General features: G+C 38.4%; 1 protein-coding gene across 4 annotated transcripts in view; it reads left to right on the top strand.

Annotated features, from left to right (window-relative positions):
- RABGAP1L (RAB GTPase activating protein 1 like) overlaps positions 1–15,300 on the top strand; it is an 802,566-nt gene that overhangs the window by 777,937 nt on the left and 9,329 nt on the right. For all 4 annotated transcript variants that reach the window (XM_025368997.1, XM_025369006.1, XM_025369024.1 and 1 more), the window contains 3 exons: positions 5,479–5,583; positions 8,228–8,311; positions 12,057–12,128. In XM_025368997.1, the coding sequence (XP_025224782.1) occupies positions 5,479–5,583; positions 8,228–8,311; positions 12,057–12,128 (261 nt within the window). The remainder of the gene's footprint in view (positions 1–5,478; positions 5,584–8,227; positions 8,312–12,056; positions 12,129–15,300) is intronic.

The raw sequence follows: 15,300 nt of genomic DNA, 5'->3' as shown, positions 1-15,300 counted from the left end.
TACCTGTGGTGTAAGTTTGCATTGACAATATTAAAAAATACAAATTCATTCATAACATAAATCTGCTTAAATGTTTAAAATTAAAGGACAGCTGAAAATGGCCCCTGCCACAATTCCTGTTTTCCCATATAGATAGCCAATTTTGTGGCTCAAAAGTTCTAACCATAGTAAAGTTGGAGATAAGACCCATGTTCAGGAAAACAGTGCTGTGTCTGGGAGAGGAGGACACTGAGAGAACTGGCACTAAAAGGAGTTCGAAAACAAAAACAAAAACAAGAACTGTGTTGCTTGTGACACGATATGGAAGGTAGAAAAAGCAGCCCAGAGAATGCTTTTTTAAAAAGTTGTGGCCCTGTTAACTACAAACCTCCTTTAGCCCGCCCATTTGGAAGCTGTGAGAAGTGATATAAGAAATATGTGACTAGGAGAGTCAGAACCAAAGAAGGTAGCAGGATCTCCATTCAGTCAGGGTAAATTCAGCCTTACCTCAGTGGTCGTATTTTTGTATTCGAGACTGTTGAGATAAATCAGTGCTATAATGAAAGTCTTGGTTCTATGTTAACTTTCCAAATGGGCTTGATTCTACCATTTTGAATCTTTTATCCATTAATAATTTTCTTACGATGGCTGACTAAATGAAACAATTTTTAAACAGTTGGATTCAGTGAGGATGCAGTGAAATGAGCTAAGGAGAATTTCAAAGTTGTTTGGGAAATGTAGTTGGTAATATGTGTTAAGACTTTAAAAGGTTTAAGCAATAATAAAATTAAATTTTACTATATACCCACTATATGCCAAGCACTAAATAAAGCAATGTATAAACATCATCTCATTTAATCTCCCTAATGACTCCAGGAAGCAGTTATTATTTTAATCTTCCATTTCATAAATGAGAAAACTATATAGATGAGGAAACTAGAGAGCCTCTGACTTGTAAACCTAAAAAAAAAAAAGATTTGGTAAAAAAATGTATATACAAGGTTGTTTACTGCAGTGTTACTTATAAGAATGGAAAATAGAAATATTATAATATCTATGTTCACTAGTAGGGGAGAGTGACAGTTTGTCTTTCTGGAATAATTTTTTTTTAATGGGAAAATAATGATAAAGTAGTTTTTTAAAAATACTTTTTTTCTGTAAACAATAAACACTTATAATGTTTGCATCTAAATTTCAAGGGCTACTGGCTGGCACTGGGTCATCCTATTGGGAAGGGGACCATAGTATACCTAGATAGGGAAGAAGCCCATAAGGAAGTACATCAAAATGTTACTGCCAGGTATCTCTGGGTGATAAGATTAAATCTGATTTTTATATTCATCTTTATAGTTTTTTTCCCATTTAGAATTTATACAAAGACCTTAAATTACCTAACCACCATAGGTTAAGTAAAAATGAGGATTAGAACTTTTAAAACTCAGAAAAATAATGAACATTATAATATGCATATTATATATGAATATAATACTAAATAATATATATAACTTTAATCCAAAAAAAATTATCTTAAAAATCATTTATTCACCAAGAGAATCCTTTATGTGAGTCAGTCTGGAGTGACTGCCATTATAGGTATTCCTGAAGTAATTGGTTATTGAGTACCGGGGTAACTCATGATGTGAGTGCTAGAACAGCCCCTGAAGAAAAGGTTCCATCAGACCTTCATTCTTCCTCTCCCTTCTTCCCTCCTTGACTCTCCCTCTCTTTTAAGAAAAGTAAATATGACCTGGGCCCTCCCTTTTGGAGCTTTTTATCTAGATGAAAGAATAAAAACGCTATTTCATGCATATTTCCTCCTAACTTCTGATTTTGCAGTTTCCTCCTCATTGGGGTTTATTTGCCTACCAAAAAGCTGTCCCTACAGTTGAAGTGACCTGTCCCACCAGTCTTCTAGGAAAGGCCCTAGCCTGAGAGTGGCTTTGCAGGCCTTCACCCAGTTTGCCCAGTACTTTCCCATTCCCAGTTCATAAAAATCAGATCTTTTAACTAAAATAGCAAAACACTGGCAAACTTTAAACAAATATGAAAGCAGATTGTATTTAAGACGATATGTAAGCAAACAAACATGAATTAGGAAATTAGGTACTTTGCAAAAATAAATCATTCCTTACTCTGACCATTTTAGTGCTAATTTTGGGCTTCCTGGACACCAAAGGCTCTTCAGCTTTTGCCTCTGACAGAGCCTTCCTCTCTGAGAACTTGCCCTCTTTCAGATTCCTTAAATAAAGATTTCTCAGTGATAAGAAGTGAAAAAACGTACAACATCTCCATTTCAGTGTCTGCTTACTATCTGCTTTCAAGCCTTTCCTGTCCTTCCCTGTTTGCAAGGAACAAAAGAGAAGAGACATGATTAGTACTGTCCTGCTGAGGACCAGGGGTCTTAGTTCCCTCTCACCATAGCAAGTTCTCTTAGACCAGAAGCTACATGGACTAAATGGAAAATTATTTTGTTTTGTTTCAAGTTGAACGACTGGCCTGGTTATTTCTTTCAGAAATCATTTCTCAAAGATCCTCATTTCTGGTATTAGGGCTGAGTCTTTGCTGAGGTTATTGGTTGATTCATGATTAAATCACACATTGCAGTGCTTGTTTCTCTCATATATGTGTAGCAGAAGCCCTGATTGCAATTAGAACTTTCAATATCAGTGAGACATTATAAGATGTTGCTAAGTGTTTAGACTTGATAATGACAATGTTTCTCTCAATCTTGTCAAATTATGGTGAAGGCTGTCGGGCGCGGTGGCTCATGCCTGTAATCCTAGCGCTTTGGGAAGCCGAGGTAGGTGAATTGCCTGAGCTTAGGAGTTCGAGACCAGCCTGGGGAACCCAGTGAAACCAAGTCTCTATTGCAGTTTCCTCCTCATTGGGGTTTATTTGCCTTTTGCTCTAGATATCTAGATTTTGCTCTAGAAATAAGTGAAGTTGCCTTAATCTTGACCTAATGAAGACTGTTTGACAGAAAATGTGCAAATAAAAATAATAGGTCTTCTTAGCATAAACATTTAGGTGTTTTTGAAAAAAATTCCTCAGGGAAGTGCTTTTCCCCGTTTTCTTTTTCTTTCTTTCTTTCTTTTTTCTTTTTTCTTTTTTTTTTTTTTTTTTTTTTTTTTTTGAGACAGAGTCTACTTTTGTAGCCCAGGCTGGAGTGCAATAGCACGATCTTGGCTCACTGCAACCTCCATCTCCTGGTTTCAAGCAATTCTCCTGCCTCTGTCTCCCGAGTAGCTGGAATTACAGGTGCCCACAACCATGCCTGGCTGATTTTTGTATTTTTAATAGAGATGGGGTTTCACCATGTTGGCCAGGCTGATCCCAAACTCCTGGCTTCAGGTGACCCACCCGTCTCGGCCTCCCACAGTGCTGGATTACAGGCGTGAGCCACCACGCCTGGCCAGCATTTACTTTATAACATTTTTGCAAAATGTTAAAATTTTAGATGGCTCTAAACTGGAAAAACCAAACTGAAGTTTCAGAGACCAAACTGGAAAAAAACATTTATTTTAGTATCATGATGAACATTATGAAAGGATCAGTCTCTTCACAAAGTGGAAATTGCTGTGCGTCCTGTTAAGAGGAAGGCTTCGTTGTAGTCTTCTTTTTTAGCAGGGCTCAAACATTCTGGGGTAGAACCTGAACCAGTGGGCTGCAGTTACAGGGAGAGAGTTGGTTCAGTTTTTAAGAACACTGAAATGAGCAGTACAGCTGCTCTTAAAGTGCCACTCTGTGCCCATCTGTCAGAGACTTTGGGAAGGTCTCCCTGCTTTGTGAGTAACCTCAGTCAGTCATCTGGCTTGGGGCTCTAGAATGGAAGGTTTGTGCTTCCATGGTTTATTTATTTATTTTTCTCTTTTTGTTTTCTTTTAAAATGCCATACTTTATGCCAGATGCTTCCATGATGTACATCAGGTGTCTTACAACTTAACTGAAAACCTAACTTGTAGTGTTCTCATTGCATTCTCGAGGTCTACCTCTCATTTTAGTATGTTAATTTGCTGTTAGATTTTCCCCCCTAAAATCTAATGCATCAGAGCAATTTTTAGTGTCTTAAAGACTTTTAAGGGACTTTTTCGCCTTAACTACCCAACGGTTTCAAATGATCTGCAAACAGAGCTCTAACCACTGGGCTATGAGCCATCAGGAGCCAGAAGACAAGGCAAGCAGAGCAGCTGGAATGCAGTTTCTCTACAGTCACCAGCAGACTGTGCTGGCCTGGCCATCTGGATGTGCAGGAGATATGGCAGAAAACAGACAGAAGGCCGCTTGGCCAGTCCTCAGCAGTCTGGGCTGGCCTGGCCCATCTGGACATATGGGAGATATGGCAGAAGACGGACAGAAGGCCACCCAGCCAGTTTTCACCATTACTTGGATAACATTTTGCTGCTGTCAGCCAGGGATAGCTTCTTCACATAATTGCCTCTCCTCTGTGTCTGGGTTCTCTCTGCTGAACTCATCCTGTGGTCTTCTGCCATCTCCACCACATGCAGTCTACATCTGCAATGATTTAGCCACACCTCTTCATTCAACAAGTACTTAGGGAGCACCTATGGTGTACTTGGCATTGGGCTTGGTGCTTGGGATAGGGTGATGAGCAAAAGAGATATGGTTCTTGCCTCCTGGAGCTTAACGCCTAGTAAGCAAGACGAATAAATCCCATGCGTAAGTTGTCATGACAGTCCTATCAAGGGAAATATGAGAGATTTAGATAGGGGAGCTAACTTAGATGGGAGTGAGTGGGCTAGGGCTGAGGGCATGCTTCATTGCCATGTGAACTTGAAGTCGTGGCCTAAAAGGTGAGAGCCCGGCGTCTTAAATAGACATCATCATTCTAGAAATACGATCTTTTCTTCCTGGATTCCTGGTCCATATTTCCGTTTTCTTCATGGCTCTCTCTATCATGGATTTTTGGTCTTAATTTCTCCTTACTAGACTCACTGCCCTGTGTGAGTGGCCATGTGGGCAGGTTTACCTCAACTAGTCCTTGAATTTATCACCTAATTGTTGTCCTCAGACCAGCCTGTCTACTCCTTCTCTCTGAGTCAACCCTCATTCTCCACCAGTTGGAAGTTTCTGTGTGAGGCTCTACCCCTTCATCAGATCCATCTGCACAGAGTGCGTGCTGTTGTAACATCTAAAACTCTGTAAGAAGCATTTAGAAAGAGGATGGACTTTGATGTTATTCAAATCTGAATTCAGATCATGACTCTATTAAATGTGTGACCCCAGACAGTTTGTTGGATCTTTCCAAACCTCACTGTCATTATCTGTAAAATTATTGTTGGTGTGTGGATTAGAAATAATGTGCGCCAACTAGCTGGCACATAGTTGGCATTCAGTGAAAGCAGTCATCCCTTGGTTGAGCTAGGAGGGAAAAGAATGACTTGCAATAATTTTGGAACAGCAACTGAAGATTGGGTTTGGAGAAAATTTCCACACACTTTCTTTGCCCTATGTATGACTGTGATGTACCATGATTTGCAGGCAGAAGACAAGGCAGATGTGTTGAATAAGGAACTCCTCTTAACCAAACAGAGGCTGGTGGAGACTGAAGAGGAGAAGAGGAAGCAAGAGGAAGAGACTGCCCAGGTAAAAGGAATATGTAGGCTTTTCTTTGCAAAGGTATGTGGGTAGGGAATTGATTAATACTATAAAAAATCAGGAAAATTAAATTTCTTCTAAATCAAAGGTGATGTTAAAGCAGTAATGTAAGTAATTGAGTGTACTTACTCAACATTTTTGTTCAACATTTCTGACATCTTTTTTTTTTTTTGAAGTGTGTTAAAAGAGGAGGCAGTATTTCTACCCTTGAACAGCTTTTAGGAATTTGCCTTTACTGAGATATTTAGCAAGAGTGTTGAGTTTTCTCTAAGTTTAGTAACTTGGAATTATGATCCAAGAGCTTTGACGAATCTGCAAATTTTGTGTTGTATCTCCAGGACAAAGACTTCTCTAAAGTAGTTTATGAGCATTGTTAAACCAAAAGCCTACAGAGACCTCTGCTGGGAGTTGCCACACAGCCCCTGCCTCAATCAGTCACACTTCATTTTCCTGATTCACACCTTAAGGAGCATCAGTATTCCTGGCAAAGCTTTCAAACCTATTTCCTGGGGGAATATAAAGAAACCTTTTGAGAAGCAGCCTTGAAGTTAGCACCCTACACTCTTCATGGGAGCTGTAAGGCCAATTAGCCAGAAAATGCCACCAGTGCAGAGCAGTGTAGGACAGGGGCAGAGAGGCCTATCGGCCCAAGGAATTGGAGCTTTCCACTTCCCCAAGGAAGAACATGCTGCTTCATCAATGTTTTCTACCCCTGTCAGTCCCAGCCAGGGACCTGACACAGATTAGATTATGAGTCAGTTTCATCACAAACAATTGAAGTCTTCTGCCAAGAGTGTGTTTGAATTTTACTAATGTAGCTAACTTATAAAGTGAGGAAGCATCTCAAATCGTGATTAGCTTATTTTAATGTTTCATTCTGAGACATCAGTAATACTAAATTTAAAGCACAGCATAAAGCATTTCAAAGATCTACATCCAAGCAACCAGAAAAAAAGTTCCACTAAAGTTACATGTGGAGGAATGTGTCATTTAGCACCTTCCAGACTTTATAAAAAGTGTTCCATGGTTTCTTTTTCCTTGGAATCTGATTTAGTGAGTCTTTGGCATTTACAGCGGTCCACGATATATATTTTTTACCTACTCAAAAATTTTCAGGGGCTGATTACTCAGTTTTAGATTATTTAGGTTCCTTAATGAGTTTTGTTTTTTCTTTACTTCCTGCCATCTTTGGACTACTTAAGCTACTCTAGATGAGGACTAAAGCTCTTGGCAAATGAACTTAACCCAGGTTCTACCTGCTCCATGGTTCCATAGACGTATACTAGCCTGTAGGCAATTGATACCTAAAATGGGAAGGAATGTGACATTTGAATACTCACCTAGTATGTGGCAAGAACAATGCAAGATGCTTTGCACCCTCCCTCCCCTCCATGTGTGTGTCTGTATGTGTGTCTGTCTGTGTGTGTGTAACTATTTTAATCATTATGGTACCCTTGTAAAATAGGGATTATTCCCATTTTCAGAGGAGGAAACTATGGCTTAGATAAATTTAGTGACCCTTGCTCAGAGACTCTCAGCCAGCCAAGTCTGTCCTAACATCAATGGGGCCTTATCATGGGAGGCAAGAAGGTTACTGCTTATGTCCTTAAATTGGGTCAGATAGAGAATAAAGATCAATATAAACCACGGAGTTTAGATCAGTGTAACTTACCAATTGCTTTTAGAATTTTAGAATCTAACAGATATGAAGAAATTCAGAAATCTAATGAGGAGTGCAGTTATAAATTGCAATAATTTATGAACTAGCAATTACAGAGTATACACCATTAATAATTTGAGATGCTGTACTGCAGAATGCATCTCTTTATTCTGATTATGTACTTAAAGTTTAAGCAGAGTTGTTTTTTGTTTGTTTCATTACTTGTTTGTTCAACAACTTGCAGAATTTAATTCTTTCCTTTGTATCTGGTAGCACCTGAGCTTTTCCATCACCTTCATTTTCCTATATGCCTAGAATTCTAGAGGTTCTGGGCCACAAAAATAACTGTGGTTATAACTATAGCATTCATAATTTAACATTTCAGTGACTGTAACAAGTACCTTCCATTATGTGTCACTTTAGCTCCTTCTAAAGTCAGTTTCTATAGTCCCTGAATCTCCTGTCCTTCTCAAAAGCTCTTATTTTCTTCCGTCTTTTCTAACTCTAGTCTCCAAAGCCTCTTGTTTCTGTCTCTAGAGAGGTAACAGCAGTAAAGGTAGACTATAAATAAGGAGGCCTATAATGATTTTTTTCAGTAATTTATAACATCAAGAGTAACAAATTTAGCATGCAGTATTGCCTTGATGTTTTGTTTTAGACTCTTATAAGGATAAAGATAGCTTCAGAATGGACACTTATTTAGCAACATGTTTAGAAGTAGCATAAGCAATTTTATAATGGTGTTGCTCATATGTCTCATATTTTATAGAAAAGAAAGTAAGGTTTCTGCATCTCTGGAGATGATTGACTTTTTCAGATTATCAAGATGCACCTTCTATGAAGATAATTTATATAGTTAACATTGTTACCATTGTTACTGACTATGAATCAGACAGACTTGAATATAGATGTTTATGAAAATTTATTAAGATTTTGGCTGAATCCTGATATTTCTCATTCTGTTCTTTCTAGCTAAAAGAAGTCTTCAGGAAACAGCTAGAGAAGGCAGAATATGAAATAAAGAAGACTACAGCTATCATTGCTGAGTATAAACAGGTAATGTACCTCTGTGGCACATAGAGCTAGTTATAGTTTGCTGCTATAAAAGTAATTTTTAAATTTTTTTTTTGCTTGAGGCCAGGAGTTTGAGACTAGCCTGAGTGGCATAGCAGGATCCCATCTCTACAAAGAAAAAAATTTTTTAATTAGCCAGGCATAGTGGCGTGTGCCTATAGTCCCAGCTACCTGGGAGGCTGAGGCAGGAGGATCACTTGTACCTAGGAGTTTGAGGCTGCAGTAAACTATGACTGCACCACTGCACTACAGCCTAGGCAACAGAGCAAGACCCTATCTCTAAAATAAATAAATAAATAAATAAATATTGTTGTTTTTCTTTGGGAAAGAAATATTTTTGTTTTTAAAGTTTCCAGAATAGTTTTCCAGATTTATTAAATTTAGTGACTCACTCTCTCCTTTGAAGCAGACAGTGGTTGGACATACCTATTACTTATAGCTTATTACTTATAACTGATAACTTGGGAGGTCTAACTGACCAAAACAATCTATTGGTTGTTTACAATGTTGGGTAGATTTAGAGGAACAGAAAACCTTTTGATGACTACTGAGATCCTGTTTCTGCCTTACTCAGATGCTAATTTCCAGTAGATCACACTCGGAACACCTGCCTCTTTGCAAAGTTTAGTTATTGTATTAAATGGCAGTAGCTGGGGGATCAGTGTATCCTTTGCTCCCACAGTACAGAATGTGGTAGGCACTCTTTTTCCCACATGGCTATGTGGCCTTCCCCTCTGCAGGCCAGTGCTAGCAGGAAGCTTTCTATTGTGAACCTTAAAATGCTTTTAACAAAGGGCTCATCTTCTTGAGGATGTTTCTGACCCCATCACCAGAATGGTGTCAGAAAGCCCCCCTTTCCTGGTATCTACTGGTACCTTCCTGTCCTTCCTGTTGGCTGGACATGGCAAGGACTCCTCTCATTGCTGAGACCCTGCGTGATCTGTTCAAATTCCAGGTTTCTAGAATTAATTAAAGTACCATATGCCATCTTCTCATCTAAGGATTTCCCTGGGGTCTTCTACTTCACATAGGACTCTGAAGTCTGATACTTACTTTTTTAAAAAAATGTGGTTTTTTTGCTTATAAATTAAATTTGTGTTCTTGTGGAAAATTAGAATAGTGTAGAGAAGCACAAAGAAAACAAATCTCCCTCAATCTTTCTAGCTAGAGATAATCATTGTAATATATTGAATATGCATTGTTGCTATACAAATGCTTTATAAATAAATTTATAATATATATAAACAGGATGAATTGTATTGTTTATCCTGTTTTTTTGTAACTACCTTTAGTTCACTTAATACATTATGAACATCTTTCCATAAGGAATCTGCATACTCGCGGAGGACTGAGAAATAAAACTTTAGAGCTATTTTACTTTTCTATGATAATCAACATATGTTTATTTAATGCCTTCTCTCTGTGAGGCTTAATACTTTGACAGACAAAAAGATGAATGAATTCAAGTTTTCTTCTCTAGAAGCTTATCATATAATGTGGAGATAATACCTATGTAGAAATAAGAGGAAACAAACTTATTATGTGTGGGAAATGAATCCTTTTGAGCTGCGCTTCAAAGGCTAGGTGAGACTTGGATCTGTAGAGATAAAGAAGACAAAGAAGAGGATGGAAATGGTAGAAAAGAGGGAACAGGATGTGCAAAGGCATGGAAGTAGATTAGTGAAGAGAAAAATAATTCATTTGGTAAGAGATTCCAGTACAAAAGAGAAGCAAAGGGACGTTAGGGTCCAGATCAAGGAAAGATCCGGGGCTAGGCTTGGGACCTTGGATTTTATTTTGTTTGTGGTAGGACCTTTTTGAGCAGTAAAGTGGCATAATCAAAGACGTATTGTTGGCACTAATCTGTCCCAGTAAGAAATGTGGAACCAAGGAGACAGACCACAAATACCAGAGTCCAAGTAAGAAGAACCAGGTCCCTGAATTCACAAAAGACAGTCTTTTTTTTTTTTTTTTTTTTTTTTTGCTAGACAAGAGAAAACCTTGAAGGTGATCTGAGATGTTGAATGTGGGCATCTAGGAGAAGAGGTGGTAGACATTAACCAATATAAGGAACATTAAAGACCATGTGTTGTGGAATTTCCCATCGCTACAAATGCATATTTTTCATTGCCAGATTATGCCATGGATGGCCACCAAATGCAGCACTCTTCAGATAGTAATCCTGGGGACTATTCTTGAATATTATCTGGCAAGCCCTTGAAATAACGCAAAAGGCAACAGACCCATCTGTTTGAAGATAATTAGGATATAAGACACAATCTAAATGTATTCTATAGTTGGAACATAGCTATTACTGGCTCTGTGCATAATGTTTTGGTTTATTTAAAAGGGTTTAAGGTTTGCAGAATCTACCATGGTAATCTCTTCTTTTTAACATCAGTCAGTACAGTCCTACTAATGGTTCCTCAGGCTTGGATCTGGAGAATTGGAATGAAACTCAACAAACTACACTCAGCAAGCAAGCCCTCATCTCCAGAGCTATTTTTGAGTAAATTGGGATTGTTTTTTAACGTATGTTTTGATAATAGAGGTAGACCATATATGTTTTTAGCCAAAATTGTACTTTAAAATTTCACATCCCCTGTTTTTCCATCTTTGTTTTGTTTTGTTTTTTGTGAGACAAGGTCTTGCTCCGTCACCCAGGCTGGAATGCAGTGATACAGTGGCCTGAACACAGCTCACTGCAGCCTTGACCTCCTGGGCTCAAGCTATCCTCCCACCTTTCATCCACTTTTCTAAAATAAAAGATTCTTATTTCAGGCAATGGATTTGAATATCCAGTTTCTATTTCTACCATCTATCTATTTCTACCGTTTCTTTTATTTTTCTACCATTTCTAATACTTATTAGCACCTTATTTCAGAATCGAAAATAATAATAATAGATTTTATTTAATGTATGCTTACTATTGGCCAGGTGCTATGCTAACCCCTTTGCATACTTTTTTTCCACTTGATTGCTATAGCACAGCACTTTTTAGTCTTGGAAAGATTAATGACTTTGCCCAAGCTCACAAAGCTATAAAGAAATGGAGTTTGCTTTAAACTCACATTTAACTCCAGCAGCTAAGCTTTTAATTTCTATGCTGTGTTGCCAAACCTACTTAATAAGAGTTTTAGTCTGTATTAAGGTATTTTTCCTAATGTTATGCCTCCCGTAGTCCCCCACCCTTCCACCAGGCCCCGGTGTGTGATGTTCCCCTCCCTATGTCTGTGTGTTCTCATTGTTCAACTCCCACTTATGAGTGAGAACATCACTCTGCCAGTTCTTAAGGAAACTTTTGTGATTGAAAACAGGTTCTTTCTGTGACAGTAGACAGGAGATATTTCTGTCTAGAATTCTTTTCATCAAGATTTTCTCAGCATACTAACTTGCAGAAAGTGAATACTCAGCAAAGATTCTATAGGTTAATTCCAAAAGTGAAGCCAGGAATTCACTTGAACCAGTCACAGAAGGCTAGTGGCAGAAAGAATCCAAATCTACCCCCTGTATGTTTCTACTAATTAAGGTAGAGTATGCTTTACATATGGAACGTTCCGGCTTTCTGCTGCTCATTTCCCAAATGACTGGCATTTGCAGTGCTATTCATTTGCAAAATTCCTTCTAGGATCAGATGTGCTAGAGTAACATATGAATTGATAAGTAGTTATGTGTACATGCTGCAAGAGTTCTGTTTTCTAGTAAAAGACTCTTTTCTCATCCTTAGATCTGTTCACAGTTGAGTACCAGGCTGGAGAAACAGCAAGCAGCCAGCAAGGAGGAGCTGGAAGTGGTAAAGGTAAGGAGGGAAATCGTTGTGTGATAAAATTTATTTCAAAGTCCCACAGGCTTGTAAGTACCCAAAAGAATCCCCAACACCACCATTTTTATTAAAGGATTTATTAATAGGAATTATGGAGACTAGGATACCTGTCTTCTGACTGGGTGTGATTGTCTTCCCTGCCAGCTGAAAGGTTATGATGTTCCCACAAATCATGTGGACTGTCAGAGGCAGCTAACATGAAAGGAGGTGGAATTTGACATTGTCACAAGAAGCCCCAGAGCTTGAGATGAGCCATGTAGCTTTCTTTGGTGGTGTGAACCTGAGAACCCTCAGCAGCCCACATCTGACTGAGCCTGCATTGATGTGGCTTCAGTATGGGACTCAGTAGGATCATCCCGTCACTCTCTTTATAAGTAAACACCATGGGCAATGTAGAACTTAGCTGGAAAAACATGTGTTGGGTAACTGATTCTTGCACTAAGTTTTAGAGGTTTATTTTTGAAGAAAACCTGTGGCATTTGTTTACTTGCTGCCCCCTGGTGGTAAAATGCATTATGTTGCTGCTCTATTTGAAAAAAACATTGCTTATTCCATAGAAACAACAGTAAACCAATCAATTGGTATTCTTAAGAGGCAGTGTTGTCACAGTCAACTTTTGGGACCAGTGTTACAGAAACCTGACATCATCTTATTTGAATATGTTCAGGTTTCGTACTAGTAAATAAATGTGTATTAAGTAATTTAGCATATAATTTAACAATCTTGAAAAGTGATTTAACCTTTCTAAGCTTCATTTTGTGTTCTATAAAATGGAGATAACATTACCTGCCTCATAAAATCATTCTGAATGTTAAATAAGATAATGACTATAAAGTATATGGTGTATATAAAGTGCTTAGATTAGTATCTGACATACAAGACCTTGTATTCCAAAAGTATTTTCTTCTTACTCATATTACAAAATATGAATCAGAGATTTAGTGAGTATAGGGTTTGGTGGTCTCCCTCTCTGATGAGATAAAATTTGATGTTTGTATCTTCCCTTTCTGGTCTACCTTTGCACTTCTTTCTAGTTAGCACTTATCACTCTTTGTACATTATAGGCATACTGACCAAGATTCAGTTGATGAAGTGTCGTGGTGTAAAGGGGTTATCTATCCTGAAGTGAATTTTCTTTTTTATTTCTTCTTAAAAAAAAAAAAAAAAACAAAGGGGGATACATGTGCAGAAGGTGCAGGTTTGTTACATAGGTATACATGTGCCATGGTGGTTTGCTATGCCTGTTAACCCGTCCTCTAAGTTCCCTCCCTTCAGTCCCCATCCCCAACAACAGGCCCTGGTGAGTGTTGTTCCCCTCGTCTGTGCCCATGTGTTCTCAGTGTTGAACTGAAATCTTTATGGAAATAACAAAATGAGAATTTGTATTGATTACTCACTGAAGGTTTTACTGAGCATACACTATGCGCATAGCTATTAGACTGCCATTTTGTTATAGAAATTACCCATGAAAAGGAGCTTAAAATTTTCCTGTAGGACAAGTTACACATGCAAATTAAGAACTTAGGAAGCAGTTCAAGGGAGCTCAGCTGGGCCAGGTGCAGTGGCTAACGCCGGTAATCCCAGCACTTTGGGAGGCTGAAGTGGGCAGATCACTTGATGTCAGGAGTTCAAGACCAGCCTGGCCATCATGGTGAAACCCTGTCTCTACTAAAAATAACAAAAATTAGCCAGGCATAGTGGCTCACACCTGTAATCTCAGCTACTCGGGAGGCTGAGGCAAGAGAATCACTTGAACCCAGGAGGCGGAGGTTGCAATGAGCCAAGATTGTGCCACTGTACTCCAGCCTGAGCAGCAGAATGAGATTCCATCTCAAAAAAACAAAAAACAAAAAAAAGTGCTAAGCTGGATCACACTGACAATCAGCGTCGCAGAGAAAACAAAATCATGAGAACTATAGACCAAAAAAGCAGGGTGGATAGAAATTAGTTAGAGAGAAGTGTTTAAAAAGAACATTATAGAAGAAATGATGTGAGTGAAGACCCAAACATAGGAATGAGTGTGGCTTTATCTCAATAAAAAAGAAGATATACTGTCTTTTTAAAAAAATTATATTAATGATAAATGATTATCATTAATTGTTTAATCATAAATGAGTATTAATACTCATTTTAGGAATGAGTGTTTCAGTGTCTCATTACAGAGAGTGATGTGGTTAGAATATGTATTAAGGAACAGAGGAAAATATTGGCTAAGTAGGTGAGACTGCCTAATGAAAGTCCATGACATTCAAGAAGAGGAATATAAACTTGTCTTAGCCAGAATAAAGAACAACTAGGCTCATGCCTGTCATTCCAACACTTTGGGGAGGCCTAGGTGGCGGATCACTTGAGTCCAGGAGTTCAAGACCAGCCTGGGCAACTTGGTGAAACCCCGTCTCTACAAAAAATACAAAAATTAGCTGGATGTGATGGCATGCATCTGTAGTCCTAGCTCCTCAGGAGGCTGAGGTGGGAGGATTGCTTGAGCCCAGGAGGCTGAAGCTGCAGTGAACTGTGAGCATGCCATGGCACTCCAGCCTGGGTGACAGACCCTGGTACAAAATTTAAAAAAATAAAAAAGACAGTATATCTTCTTTTTTATTGATGATAAAGCCACAAACAGGTAATTCATTTGATCAAGGTTACACAGCTAGTAGAACCAGGATTTAAGCCTGGAAGTCAGACTCTAAAGTCAGTAACATTAGCCGTTAGACTATACCACCTCCCGTTTCTCTAGTGCTTCTTCCTATCTCATTTGCTATGATAAATAGCTTTTGTTTTTTTCAGTTTCCTATAATAACCTTCTTTTGTCATGATCACACCCCAGTTCATCCTTTACACTATAATCAGAATGAGTGTTCCCAAATATAAAGTGATATTTGATTATCATTCTGTGTATCAATGCAGAATTAGATTGGCCACATATAGGGAACCCAGAATAGCATTGGCTTAACCATAAAAGGTGTTGATTATTTTACATAAAAGCAGCTTAGGACTAGAAAGGTATACCCTTGGTGTCATTAGTAACCCAAGCTAATCAGTCATTAGTGACCCACATCTTCATGTGGACTTCTATCCTCAAGGTCACCTAGAAACCAATCCTTTCTTTTTTTTTTTTTTTTGAGACGGAGTCTTGCCCTGTTGCCCA

This window comes from Theropithecus gelada, chromosome 1, assembly GCF_003255815.1.
Source record: "Theropithecus gelada isolate Dixy chromosome 1, Tgel_1.0, whole genome shotgun sequence".
In the NCBI taxonomy this organism is placed as follows: Eukaryota; Metazoa; Chordata; class Mammalia; order Primates; family Cercopithecidae; genus Theropithecus; species Theropithecus gelada.
This window is presented reverse-complemented; position numbering and strand designations above follow the sequence as displayed.